General features: G+C 47.2%; 4 protein-coding genes across 4 annotated transcripts; 1 reads left to right on the forward strand and 3 right to left on the reverse strand.

Moving 5' to 3' along the window:
- Nucleotides 1-60: 60 nt before the first annotated feature.
- On the reverse strand, nt 61-1494 carry FTJAE_9517 (transcriptional activator UGA3; the record flags this gene model as incomplete). The annotated part of the gene is made up of 2 exons (XM_037356446.1): nt 61-909; nt 964-1494. 2 exons carry the CDS (start codon nt 1492-1494, stop codon nt 61-63), a joined length of 1380 nt encoding a protein of 459 aa, XP_037203355.1.
- A 580-nt stretch (nt 1495-2074) lies between these two features.
- FTJAE_9518 (exopolygalacturonase) lies at nt 2075-3699 on the reverse strand (the record flags this gene model as incomplete). Its single annotated transcript, XM_037356447.1, has 6 exons — nt 2075-2221; nt 2272-2373; nt 2424-2773; nt 2821-2980; nt 3032-3112; nt 3172-3699. 6 exons carry the CDS (start codon nt 3697-3699, stop codon nt 2075-2077), a joined length of 1368 nt encoding a protein of 455 aa, XP_037203356.1.
- A 3396-nt stretch (nt 3700-7095) lies between these two features.
- On the forward strand, nt 7096-7641 carry FTJAE_9519 (uncharacterized protein; the record flags this gene model as incomplete). Its single annotated transcript, XM_037356448.1, has 1 exon — nt 7096-7641. One exon carries the CDS (start codon nt 7096-7098, stop codon nt 7639-7641), a length of 546 nt encoding a protein of 181 aa, XP_037203357.1.
- Nucleotides 7642-9229: 1588 nt separating this feature from the next.
- Nucleotides 9230-11701, reverse strand: FTJAE_9520 (fungistatic metabolite; the record flags this gene model as incomplete). The annotated part of the gene is made up of 1 exon (XM_037356450.1): nt 9230-11701. The coding sequence occupies one exon, from the start codon at nt 11699-11701 to the stop codon at nt 9230-9232; it is 2472 nt and encodes an 823-aa protein (XP_037203358.1).
- Between the last annotated feature and the right edge of the window lie 2425 nt (nt 11702-14126).

Genomic DNA, 14126 nt, shown 5'->3' on the forward strand with positions numbered 1-14126 from the left:
TGTGCAGGGCGGGATAAGTAGACAGCGATCTGCATTTTTACTTTTTATCTATTGGAATACTTAGCAAAGACTGCAGCTAATGCCATGTTTGGTCATGATATATGACAATCCTCTCGGCCCAAATGCACGCGGGTCTGGGTCATTCCACAGAAGCTCTACAATTCGTGCCCCTGTCTTGACTGCCCCAGGTGTCCCTGATGCCCTCGCTTTGAATCCTGCCCGGAAACCCGCAATGTGCTTGTCACTTTGTGCACAAGAACCCATAATAACACCTGGCCAAAGAAGCATGCGTCTGTATGGTGATTCGCTGACAAAGAGAGTGTAGAAGTTGGGCATCATCTGGTCAATACGTTCTTCAATCTCAAATATCAGTTCCGGGTTGGCGAGCATGTTCTGATGAAAGGCCGATTGCAGATACACAATCAGCGCGTTCTGGTAAATCATTGTTGCACCGGCACGCTCTTTGTAAGGCCGGAGACCATTGCTGTCATCGTCGGCTTCACTAACATTGTGCAATCTTTGCAGCATACAGTCATACTCTTTTGTCAGTGCTGTCGGCATGTGAGGGTTGTTCTGCTCTTCGTTGCGTCGGGCCTCAACAAGTCTCGCAACCCTTGGTACCAACTCGAATAACTTCTTTCCAAACCCAATCAGATATCCTCGAGATTTGTACCCACTCAGAACATCAAGCGAATGCACAGCAGGGTTGATGTCGACAAACTCATTTGATGCAAGGCCTCGAGGTGTAATTGATAGCTTCATTGTGTGATACGCGTATAGCTCCAGGATAAAGCCTCTCAAGTTCCGCAACTCATCAGGACTATTGGTGTCACTTGTGAGGAATGTGATATACTCTTTGCTGGCTTTGAGGTGGTGATAGATTGAGCTACGAGAGCTGCCCTGTACGTGCTGATATTGTCCTGTTAACATTTGCGTATTGCAGAGTGTTCCACTTTTACTTACATCGAAGACACAGAGGAGCAAAAGAATAAGCAGGACACGAGATGGAGTTGGCGGTGGTGTGTCAGCTTCTGGGGCGTGAAATGTCTTTCCAGTTCGATAATACAGCAGCCTCTGTACGCCAGTTAGCACGTTGGCATAATGACCACGAGCAGCAACCTCCAAGCCGCGAGCGGATTCATGACTTGAGGACGTATCATTAATGACAACATGGGCTCCTCCAATAGCCAAGACACAGTTGAGAACCAGTGGGTCATGTGACGCCAGTGGCAGCAAGTACTGTATAAACGGATTCCCATCCAGGCTCGGTCCACGTGTCAGCATCTCGGCTGTGTTGTTTATATAGTGCTGATAAAGTCTCCGAGAGTTGTCGCTTAGATAGGCAAGATTTCCATATGCTGGAGCGGCTCTTGGGGATGAAGTGGCTGCGGCTCTCAATGCTGATTGAACGTTGGTAACCCCATATGCTGTAAGGCTGATGTTTTGTGGTGGGATGGAACTGCTAGCTTGTGCTGTGTTCTTGCCGGGCTGCATGTCGGGCAGTTTGCTTTCTTCCAAGTTTGGCCAGAGGCAATCTTGTTGTGACCTCTCACATGCTGTGCATATAGGTTTAACCTCGTCGCACTTCTTACGTTTTGTGCGACATGTGAGGCATCCGTTCTTTGAACGGGGATGGTTTCGACGCCATTTCTTTGGAAATGGCGCGCCACGATAAGGGGTAACCTCATGTTCTTCCATCATGGTATATGTAAACGATTTGTCAAGTCAGACAAAGTATCTGACCTGCGCGTACGCGTTGATATAAGACCGAGTGAGGGATCCTTCCAGTCCTCCCTACACTCTGCTGGCATCGTCATCCTTGTAGGGCTGAGTATACGAAAGAACAACCGATACTACATAGTAAGCACAACCATACTCAATCGACATTAGCGTAGGATCGATCTCTTATCTTAACGCTTATCTAAACGCCATGAATTGTGGGCTGCCAATGGCCAGCACGCCAATCAATAAGCCCATGAATACGTGCACAAGGAATACAGTCAAGAGAGCAAAGCTGTAGTCAAGTGCGATATGTTAGATCTTGAATCTCTATAGGTCTATGAGCCTTATATGCCTATCCATTTGTTGTGTCCCTGGCACTGGTTGGGTCTCGGCATGTAATATCCAAGGTGCTCGTGTCGACGTTCTGACAGTCGTAGACCGGTGGCTTCTTGCTTGGAACCTGGACTCTGATGTCTTCAGCCACAATGTTACTGCAACGCTTTCATGATGTCAGTCAATTCCACTATGTTTCCGGCACTGGGCACTTACATCGGGTGCACTGCAAACGAGAGATCCAGCTCGTGGGTCGTAATTCGTTGAGACTGTTCCCCAGAAGTTCTTCATGGTGATGTCCTCAATAGTCAAGTTTGCCTAGTATTGGTTGTCAGTGCAGGTAGTTGATTTGTGTCAGGCAAACTTACCGGAAACTCGTTGCATAGAGTCTGGTTCTTCTGGCCGTAACACTGAGTAATGGTAATAGCGTTGTCGTTATTCTCATGGTAGAACGTATCGTATGTCACGTTTCTGACACGGCCGAGACCACCGCCGCCGTTCAACAGACTCTGGAAAGCAGTCTCGACGCCGGGCCAGACCTTGATTCGAGCACCATCGCTGGCATTGGACATGGATATGTTGTAGATGTAAAGATTCTCGACGATATCGGTCTCACCCTTGTACTGGCCCAAGGAGCCAACACTGATGCCATGAGAGCCATTGCACACTAAGTTCTGAACAACCACGTTCGTACTGTTTGGCTTGAAGGATACACAATCTGTTGCTGTGAGAATATGAACATGACCTGCAGAAATGAGAACGTACCGTCTGTGTTGTTGATGACAGAGTCTTGGATAACAATGCGGTCGGAGCGATATGTGTCCCAACCATCAGAGTTGGCGATTTTGACACCATTCAAACTCTTGGCTTCGAGGTCCAAGTCACTGATCAAAACATCGGTGCTGTTGATGATAATGTTGAACCACTAATTTATGTGAGTTTGGGACTATGCACACTTGATGTAACTGAGACTTACATTGGGTGGGTTGCGCATTCGCAGGTTTGACATGGTAAGACCATGTGCGTCCTCAATTGTCAACAGGATTGGCCTCAGTAGCTTTATACCAATTAGTATCGACTGTAAACGGAGGAGTTCTTGGATATATCATGACTTACAGTCTTATTGACAGCCATCTCTTCCCAGTAAGCTTGCCCATGACCATCAAGCAGAGACGCCCCCTTTGTCAGGTCTCCATAAATATTGATGTCCTTGCCACCAATCTTCCAGAACGAGGACATGTTCTGGAAGTCATATTTGAAACTGTGGTCTGCCCAGTAGTACGGGTCGGACTTGAAGTTGACCTCTCCAGTAATGATAACATCGACATGGGACAGCCAGGTCAAGTCGAGTGGCGAGGCAATGCTGTACTTTTGATCCAGAACAATTGTGCCTCCTTTGTTACACTTCTTGAATGCTTTCAGAATGCGAGGAGCATCGTCGACATTCTTGCCCTTGCCCGCGTTGACATAACAGACGTCCTTACGGGATCGGGCTGGGGAAGCAGGAAAGGCTTTTCCTGTGCCATAGGGGGCAGCCTCAACATGAGGTCTCTTTGGCAGCGCCGAGTTGCGTGACGAGGTGCCAACGACTGACGACACAAGAGCGGACACGGCGACCGCCGAGAGAAGGTTATTGAACAACATGTTGACTATGGAATGAGTCGCTGATGGCAAGACATTTTGGCAATGCCATAACTCACGTCTTTATATTAATTATACCAGGACTTTCGATGTCTTTCATGGTGCGCATTTTATTGGTGGAACAACTGTATCGGGTATTCTGGCAAAGTTCAGGTGAGATCCACCAGCACCGATCGGTATCGTTCCCAAACCACGCGCTTTTACCCCACGATGCCGTTGACTTAAATTGCGGGGTAGGATTCAATAACCCTTTCTCCGCGAATTGGCCAATGGGCACCATCGCCATGATTTTAAGTTCCCCCTTGCTACTGGCTCATCTCCGAAGATCCCCCAATCCCCCAAACTACCCCAAGACTGAAGGAGCCGGATTGCCAGCTTGGCTGCCAAAATGTCAACGTTCTTGGCGTCGGTGAGTCGGATGTTCTGGGCATTACGTTGAATATGCAAGACTTTGCTTGCTCAAATCATGCCTTGATCCACAGCCAGGCTTGTTCCTAGTCTCAAGTCCCCTGGGGATGATGCCAAATACCCCCCACCTCTTCTTCCACCGAGGTTCATGATGGACTGGCAGGAAGCTTATACTACGATGTTCTCGAGCCAATTGCCAGAACACAGTTGTATTTTGTCTCATAAGATGACCCAGAGAGCTGGAGTACATAAGTCTTATCTGGCTTGTGCTTCTTCTTCAAGCAGCGTACTCTACATTCTCGCTGAAGTCCATCTCCAGATCTATTACTCCTGGAATAATGCTTACAACAGAGCCATATGGCATTTCTCTCATCCTACGGGAATAATTTCAAGCCAGCACAGTTGGGCAATTGCCCGGATGAATGTCCTGAGTTGGCGACGAGTGTCCCTAGGCTAAAGATCATAGAAAGCCCCCAACCGCCGACGTCACTATACGTTCATGTTTATTACTCAAAGAGACTGAATAGGGGCTTGCGAAAAGCTTTAGAGATGTAGGAGCGCTTCTAGAATATGTGACTAACACGCAATCCATGGGTGAGTAATATACCGTCCGGCCTTTCGAGCTCAAGTATACTAGTCAAGCTCTCTTGGCAACATACTTTTGCCAAAAGAGTAATTCGAAAAAAAAAAAACAGTCCACATGGTGCCCCGACGAGGCAAGAAACTCATATACATTCAAGCCCGTCCATCACAAAGCAAAGTAGTGCCTCTTCACTGATGGTCTACGGAGTTCGCTATATAGACACATATAGTGGCAGTAAGGTGAGTAATTGCTACACAGACATGTATAAAGGATCTCTTCGAGAGAAGTGGGCAACATACCTGTTGAGATGTATCAGAAGTTCAGAACAAAGCTCAGTCTATGCGTGTCCGTTAGACAAGAAGAACCAGCTGAGTATGCTCGCCCAAAATTCTATCCCTCACCACTGTCTACTTACACTACTACAACGAGCATATATTCTCCAGTTCATATCATTACCGATACTCAACGAGAACAGAATATAGCAGGAATGCATCCTTTTTCTAACTACTGGCGCGTTAATACGCGGCGTTCGCACAGTATGAGCTGGCAATGGTGAATATACATACTGGAACGGACAAGCACCTTGGCATTTTCTTATATCTACAACTTTTGGTATAAGGAAGGAAGGTTGTATCCTTCCCTGGATCGACTTCGGAATACGGGGATCGAGACTAATCAAAGCCAATGTTGAGATGCAAAGTGCAGATGCAACAGCGTTCTCATTGAAAGAGCCAAGAGACAGATCATGCATATGAGTGGCAAGTCATGATGGTGGATTTTCGGCCTTGATGGGACATTTATGTCCACCCCGAAGAGTGACATACTCGAGATTTTGCCGAGTATAAGATATTGATGAAGTTTAACGAGTTGCCATAGTCACCTTATTGGCATTTCTCCGAGTTCTTTTGACTCCTGTAGCGAGGATGTGTATTAGCAAGCTATTAATTGTGGTATTCTCCAATTACTAGTTTCCTGTTCTTTATATGAAACACCATATTCAAGAGAGTTGCTCGGGCGGCTTGGATACCAGCCTCGTCTGTCATATTATCAGCAACTGCGCACTCTCGAATACGAACGGTACCTAAACCTGACATGCCTCCAGCGGCTGGGTATCATCTCAATTGTTTCTGTGAAGCGTGTACTGATGCTGTGATGATCGGCTGCCCCTTAAGTCAGATGTTTGTTTCGCAATCTGTTTTCCATAGGTGAATGTCTGCAGCACCTCATGTGCAAACCAAGCCTTAGAGTACCTTTGTGCTCAAGAATTCTCTCAGAGAATGTAATAAGTTATCGTGGTTCAAGTAGCACGTCAGCGAGTTGATTCCACATGTGTCTGGTTACTGTTGAGAGTTCCGTACATATGTTCTGAAGCAATATTGCTCTACATTTAATAGTTACCTTTGACTAAGAAACCGAAGCCAGACTATCTGTGGCAGTGAAGCGAGCTATTTCGAAATCACGATGCCGGTCTCGATATTTATCGAGATAACAAACTCGAGATACTGCGCGAATGGGGCAGCATAATGGCTACTATATAATTCACTAGTCATATCTCTAGATATGCAGATATATTCATAAGGCATGTGATTTCGAACTCCTGTTAATACGCTTGCACGACTGAGAACATTTCTGAAAATCGAAGCAGACTGCAGGTATATATGGCTGTGAACGGTTGCGATAGTGAGGTTGTCCATGTGATGTGAACTATAGGAATAGACTTTTTGCAATGCACTTGGCTTACGCATAATTAACATGATCTGAGCTTCTTTACCTATACAGACTTATGGATGCTTTTTGACATCAAAACGAGATAGGGCGTCACAATGGATGAGACTGTAGTGGTTGGGCCAGTCATCAAAGTTCTTCCGGTCCCAGAAGTCCTGCTGGTTGCTCTGATACTATGAAAGCGGGCCTTCCCCCTTCGACTATTATATACCTTATTCAAAGATCAGACTTCTGAATCGAGGCGGTATTCAAGCCCCTGACTCTGTTTGCAAAGTTCGTTCAAATTACTGCGTTCGGTGAAACCATAGGTTAGGTTGTTGAGATTATTCTCGCCATGTTCATGAACCTGCTTTATACAGACTCGGGATACACAATCCTGAGCCCAGTCCATGAGATAGAAGCAGAGAACAAACAAATGCTTCGTTCAGTCAATAGTTAAAGTTGGAAAGTAATTGAGGCCGATAGGGCTAGGCGTCTGGTAGCACTTGTGTGCAGTGTTAAGCCGGTTACACAAGTTTTCGTCTTGTGACGTAACTTATTCTTCCTTTAACATTTTTCTCTGCTCACATTTCAATCTCTCAAATCACTTTCACTCTCCTCAGAAGTAAGCTTCTTCTCATTGCGAACGAAAGAATCTACTAACCTGGCGAGAAACTCAAGACATCTAGCTGTACACAACAATCATGTCTCCTACCAACGCACTGCGAATCTCTCCTTCTCTCCACGAAGCCGCGCTTGCTGTGTTTGAGATGACAGAGCACAACCGCCGAGCCCAACAGAGCCAACTCGATGAGGCGTTGGATATCAAACAGGTCTTCGACTCCTTAGATCAAAACATTGACGAGCTTGAGGTGATGACCATGCACCTTCACGGTGTACCTGGCTCTGAGTCGCATTTCTCTCAGGCCCAGCAGCATATTCACTCGTTCCGTCTTATACGAAACAATCTCAAGAACACTGTCGCATCCATCACCGACGCCGACGTCGAACATGCTCAGGAAATACGGTTCAGTTATGCCCGGTTTCTGGGCCATATCTCTTGCTACACTGGCGATGACACCCAAGCCCTGGCATCACTCAAGAACATCATCTGGAAGTTCGACAAAGAACTTCACGTACAGCAAATGCAACGACTCGCAACAATGCGCGACCAGCTCGATAGCTTCATTCTCCTGCTGAACAAGATGGCCGCTTTGAAACACGCGTTGGAGGAACAGGGGCTGATCTGACAGGGCATGAATGGGGCAGGGAGCTTCGTTGTTGCTTGAGATTAAGCCTGAAGACAGCGCTATGAATGGGAGGGATGTGTATTTAATACATGGGGGAGCAGGACAGAATAGTTGCCTACTACTTCGACACTAATAGAAATCTCTTGGGTCTCTTTGGGACGACTACCCACGCCAAGATTGAGTCCCGCTCGCCATCAAACTCAAGCCCGCGTGCACTCACTGGCTCATCGATATTCATTGTGACTAGAGAGTGAAAATAGTTTCAAGATTCATTTTTCGGAAGCAGTGACGTGAGACGTCACTTTGACGATGGTTCAAACTGTCATTAAGGTGCTTGCTTTTGAACAATGTCTAGCCAATATTCTGCTCCCGGTCAGTGGACTATTCTGTAGACACTTATGTTATATTATACTCCTTCCCCCTGTTGTTTCCTTATTGTGATACTGTTTGACTTTTATGTTGGTCTAATCCTCGATTCTAGTGGTATAGTCAAATCTAGCTATAGCTTGATCAATCATAGAGCTCAATCTTTTATCACTTTCACTGAGTATATCTATCTATTGTGAATATCCTGAGATGCGTTGGCTTCTATAGAGATATGTAGTAGAGAGTCTCTTCCGTGTTCGACTCCTCCTCCTTCAACATCCGACGTGTGTACACCCTTTGATATGGTCACGGATCCTTGCACAGTTGAAAGATGTTCCAATCTGCTTTTTGCTACTGTAAGACATTGGGTCGTCTTTGTTCACGTTAGCCACTGAAATGCGATCCTAGTCTTGGCCCATCTTATTGACTTGGGCATACAAACCAGGCCTCGTCGTCGGGGAATGATGTTATCATTTTGGGCATTGACTTTGGATCGTACCTTCGTTTGGTCATTTCAGGCATAGGTATATAGGTAGCCTTGAGTCTATTTGGTACATCTTGTGGTTGTAGCGACAGCCGTGGCGGAAATTGTTGGCATAGGTTTAGATGCCCTCAGGAAAATATTACTGTTGTCGTCTTCAAGTCGGCATCTTCAACCTCGGTTAACAAAGCAGACGCTCCTGAAGGACGATAGAAGCCAACTATAATGATCCTAGTAAGACCTATTTTATGTTTCTTCTTCTTTATGCTGTTATGATCATTAGCCGGCGAGATCGTTGGCTTCTATGTTAGTGAGTGACACTATCTGGCTACGCACATGGGCCATTCTTACACTCCGTATACAGCAAAACGATCGCAATCAAGCTTCATTATATGGCGGCTATTCTCGCATGCATAATGTCTAAATAGCTATTTGTGTCGTGTATGAATGGAGATTGCTGGAATCTCGTGTTTGATACTTCCTTTGGCTGGTCAGCCTCATTCAATATATCGACGAATCGTCGTAAGACAAACACATCAGACACGATGATTATGCGAACGGTAGCGATGACGTTACTTGGTAATCCGTAAGCTGCTCAAAATTATGCCAGTAATATCACGAAATTCCACGACGCGACCATCCTCCTTCATCCAGAAGTTGAGACTATATTTAATAAATAGGTTGTATTAATCGTGCAACGTGGTCATGTAAGTACATTAAATAAAATAATTCATATCCCCTTCAAGGGGCTCCTCTCTCTTCCTCTATTTGTCTTCTCACGGAAGATCTTTTTGTGGTTTTAGTCTTTGAGACTCTGGCGAGACGGTAGACGTTCAACTTCTTACTTGCACCGCACTTTTGGGACTTGTTTCCCTTGCAGACAACATTACACTGCGATGCTGGAACTTCAACACTACCATTAGAGGGGCCCTTCCCACTGCAGTAACAGTCCTCTCCGTTCTCGAGTCCCAGGTAAGCGAATCCTTTGCTAGAACAAAAGTTTGAGCAAACACTGAGAGTCATCTTCTTATTTGTGGTCTTGGCACCTCCCAAGGCGCGGGCGCCTTTCCCTTCCGTATAGCAACCAAGGTGTTTTGGTGGGGTGTTGAGGGCCTCTAGGTTGACAGTAGGAGTATAAAGTGTGTTGTTCCAAATGGATATGCGATTACCGGCACCACACTTCTGGGACGAGTTTCCCGCACATGGCATTCTGCAGTCGCCATCTGGTGCAACAGTAGCCTGCGTCTTGGGTGAGTAGCCGCAGTAACACTCCCGTCCATATTCCATTCCAAATAGGGGGTAGTTGAGTTTGCTGCAGAACGAAAAGCAGGTATCGAGAGAGACGGCAGAGCCTGTAAAGGTGGCACTAGGAAGTGTCCGCCCCCCTGACCCTCCATCCGTGTAGCAGCCTTTCCATACGGCAGCACCATCGAGTGCAGTGATGGGTCCTGTTGGTTGATCAGGTTGCTTGATCTTCCACACACTCAATCGGTTGCCTGCACCACAGTAGCTGAATATGTTCCCTTTGCACTGCATCGAACACTGAGATATATCGGTTATGTTGGAGCCTCCGTTGACGATATCGTTGCCACAGTAGCATTCCTGGGAGTATTCCGTGCCGGCATATTTATAGCCGCCAGCCTGACAGAACGCAACGCACTTTTCGTTTGTCATGCCAGTCGTGTCCGCCGTGCTGTCAGATGAGAGCGCTCTACCAGTGTTGCCCTCAGCGTAGCATCCATAATATGTAGCCATACCTTTGGAGATTTGAGTCTGACCGACAACGAGCTCTGCGGGCGGTGTGTATGAGGTATCATTCCATACTGTGAGAAAGTCGGGTCCTCCACAATACTGTGTTGTGTTTCCTACACAACTCATCTTTCTTGATGACGTGCATACTGAAGCCTTGGTGTATGAGGCCCCCGATGTGAGCGATCCGGCACAATAACACTCCCGGCCGTTCTCCATTCCAGCGAGTGGGTAGCCCTTTGCTTTGCAGGCCGATGTGCAATACTCGATAGACATACTATTTGATGCCATAGCAAACTTGTTCAATGTTCTGCTGCGACTGCCTTCAGGAGCGCAGCCAACATAAGACCAGGAGCCAACCTTATCCCCGATAGCAGGATCAAAGATAGATCCGATGCCAGCGTCTCCAAGGTTGTTGATGGCAGGCTTGGCGTCGCATACTGGCGGCGTCGCTCTACCAGGGCCACCGAAGGGTTTATTGCATCCAGGAAGAGCGTCAAGCATGCCTCGAATGGGTTCATCAATCAGGGGTGCCATCTCTGGACAATTGTCACTAAAGTATGGCGTTTGTGAGGCGGCCAGGATTGGGCATTTGGAAATTGCTCCTCCGATGCTATCATTGTTGATGCATTTCTTGATAGCAGTCGCAAGAACAGTCGGATTCCAGCCGTTCAGGAAGTCGCCGTGAAACGCATAGCCAGTAGTGTCTCCATTTGCAAATACGAATCGACCGCCTTTGCTTTTGTCGATGTTGTTGACTCCATAGATGACCTCGAAGAACAGATGAGGGAGCTGGCGTGGATGGCTCGGGGGGCAGATGCCATTGTCTATTGAGGACATGTAGGCGACGTGACTTTGATCAGACTGGTAATCCTGTCCATTCCAACATGATTGGAAATGGATCTGTGCTCGCATACCGTTGTCGCAATCTGTCTTCCACATATAGTTACGCTCCTTTGAAGGCCCTGAGCTATCCAGGCATGCGAAACTGACTCGATCGGCAACAGGGCGGCCCGAGTATCTTGAATTACTGTATGTTTTTGTCTTCGAATCATAAGACCGAGCAAAATTGTCTCCAGATAGCATCTGGAATCCGGGAGGGAATGGCTCGATGTTTGTCTTGTTCTCTCCACGCCCGAGATAGTATATCACCGTCCCGCCGTTAGGGACCATCTGGAAGCTCCCATTCGCGTGCTGGTAGAAGAGCTGGGGTGTCCAGTAGGCCGATTTATCGTCCTGGACCTCGCAGGAAGTACACCTTGAGGCCTGAAGGCTGTCAAAGGTGGAGTCAATGTTAATGTTGCTTGCCCCAGAGACCTTGTGGACGTGTGCTGAGAAGGTTCCAGGGGCAATGATGGGATCAACTCGGCCAGTCTGTATGATACTGCACGACATGCGCCAGTATCCCTCGACCAAGGCTGCAAGAGCCAACAGGCTGAGGAAGCTATTCGTCTGGTTGACCATCTTGAATGTACAGGTAGTGGATGAAGTGGAACAAGGGAATAATATTGGCAAGGCCTTGTTCAACACCCATGAGACAATAGTATTGAGGTTTGAGATGACTCCTGGGATAGAACTGATCAGGACATGATCGTCTCAAATATAACGCTCAGAGCAAAACTTAGCCAGGAACAACGCCCTGATAAACTGAGTTTGCCAACGGGAAGGCATTCGGATTATACCCTTTTTGGGTGCACTTGAGCCTCAATCAAGGAAACATGAAAAATCACGCGTGGCAGTATGAGATACAATGTCACCAATGGGGTCGACAGTGGACAGGCATTCTGAATTCCTTGGTTTTGATAGTCCGCATTCCAGCGGTAGCCTCTGATGAGTCGCGAGGATGAGAGACTAAGCTTTATTGAAGCTGTCTGGCCGAGTCTGGATAGCTTCAGAAACCTTAAACCCGGGTCGTGGATAGGCGCTACTGGCGCAGGCACCCGCGGTCGCATGATGGCTGCGCTTGGCTGCGCCAAAATCGAAAGCCCAGGAAACCTTATTGCGACGATGCGCTTGTGGTCTGACAGTTGGTGTGGGTGCCTTTGTCCATAACCCCATTTTCGATCATCTTTTGCATACCAGTCTTGATTTGAGTTCCATCGGCGCAACGACTTTTCTGCGGCCAAAACTCAGAGGAGCGGCAACTGAGGAGCCACTCCGATACTATCCAGACATTACAAATGGCCAGTCGGAGTTATCTGCTATCCAATGGTGGGTTTGTCATGCTCTCTCAGTGCTTAACATTTTGAGAGGCGTTCCGCTGTGGACTGGAACCGCTCCCGTGGCCCGTTGGTGTGATCCGCTACAGGTCTTTCGGCACGCTTCATATGAGTTGAGACCAAGAAGAAAGGACACAGATTCATACGTAGCCAAGTGACCGGTAGTTTATGCCAAACGTCATCGTGCCATGGCTAAGATAAATGGCTCCGAAGTTGTCACTGCGTGGTGAACAGCCCAGTCTTGCCACACGGAGACTAGCATGATCGCCTATCTAGCTTCGTCCGTCGGATTGTTACTAGCGATACCCGGGTCTCGGCCATGTCATGTCACTGATATACGTAAATGCAGTACTCCGTACTATATTGATATGTCAAGGGCTGTCATCGACGTCAGTTATCCCTACCTCAAGGCCTGAGACATTCACCGAGAGTGAAGCGATTAATCTTGCGCAGCTTTAGTCAGTGAAAAACGCGACTTGACACAGTCACGAAGATGAACGAAGGCTCAGTTATTGATAGATACTTCTGCAGGCTCATTGATGTACCAGTAGCTTGCAACGTAAAGTGTGAAGTATACTATCGATGTATGTGAAATGATGGACAATTGTGATGATCCGCTATCCGTTATATCGACTGTAATTCCCGAGTATGAGGACAGAATCGATGTTAATCCAGAAATCCAGAACGTGGATCAGGTGATACAAGCTTCTTCGTTACACTCGATGGTTGGTTGGGGATCATGTCACTATTAAACCGACGACAAGCCGCTATTCTTGAAGGGATTGTTTCAAGTCTTCAATGGCAAAGAAACATGCTCGCATTGTAAAAGCACCCAATTACGTGACACGGTGACGTCCCCTGCATGTTTTGATTAAAGGGCCTCAATCCCATCTTCAGACGAATGGAAATCCCCTGTTCATGCTTATCCCCCTGGTCCAAGGTCGTAGCTATCCGCTTCAAGGAGTTGACCGTTGGACGAGAAGTATGTCGCATCGTGCGGATAATTCTTGTGTCTGAGATCACGATGAATTATTCGATTATACGGATAATAAAGGACTAAAAAGGCCAAAAATAATGATCTTCATTTTGGCGTTGCACCGATAGTCGGGCTTTTCCTCGCCCGCGCGCCCTTGAATAGCAATTTGGGGGGCCGCTAACTCATGTTAACGTCTGGGTAAGGTACTTGCTGGCTGGTGAACTGATGCTGGCGTCACAAGTACCCCTGCTCCAACCAACATCCAATCTCCAGCTCCCAAAATATTTCCCCAAACCTTAACTTGCTCCGTACAACAACAGTTGTCACATCACCTCACCTGCAAGAGTCTCTTTTTCCCCTTCTCCCCGCTTGTTTATGTTTATTTCTCGTGCTATTCCCTCGACTACATCCTGGAACCTCTCTCCGTCGTCGCGACGGTGCATAGTTTAACGACTTGCGAATTGATTTGACTCCGTTGGCCGTCCCCGTGTCTCACCGCAACCAAATGATTGAGCAGCGAACGAAACGAAACGAAACGTTTATCACGACCTCATTGAACGCAGCGACTTTAATAATACGCGATCCTTGATGACCTCCTCAGAATACGGCTATTGATCCCCTTACGAGTCTGTCCTTACCATACTTGATTCGCAGCTTCGGTTATCCTGCATGTGCCACTACAGTTCTCGATTGA

Source organism: Fusarium tjaetaba (assembly GCF_013396195.1).
Source record: "Fusarium tjaetaba strain NRRL 66243 chromosome Unknown NRRL66243_c0000217, whole genome shotgun sequence".
Classification (NCBI taxonomy): domain Eukaryota; kingdom Fungi; phylum Ascomycota; class Sordariomycetes; order Hypocreales; family Nectriaceae; genus Fusarium; species Fusarium tjaetaba.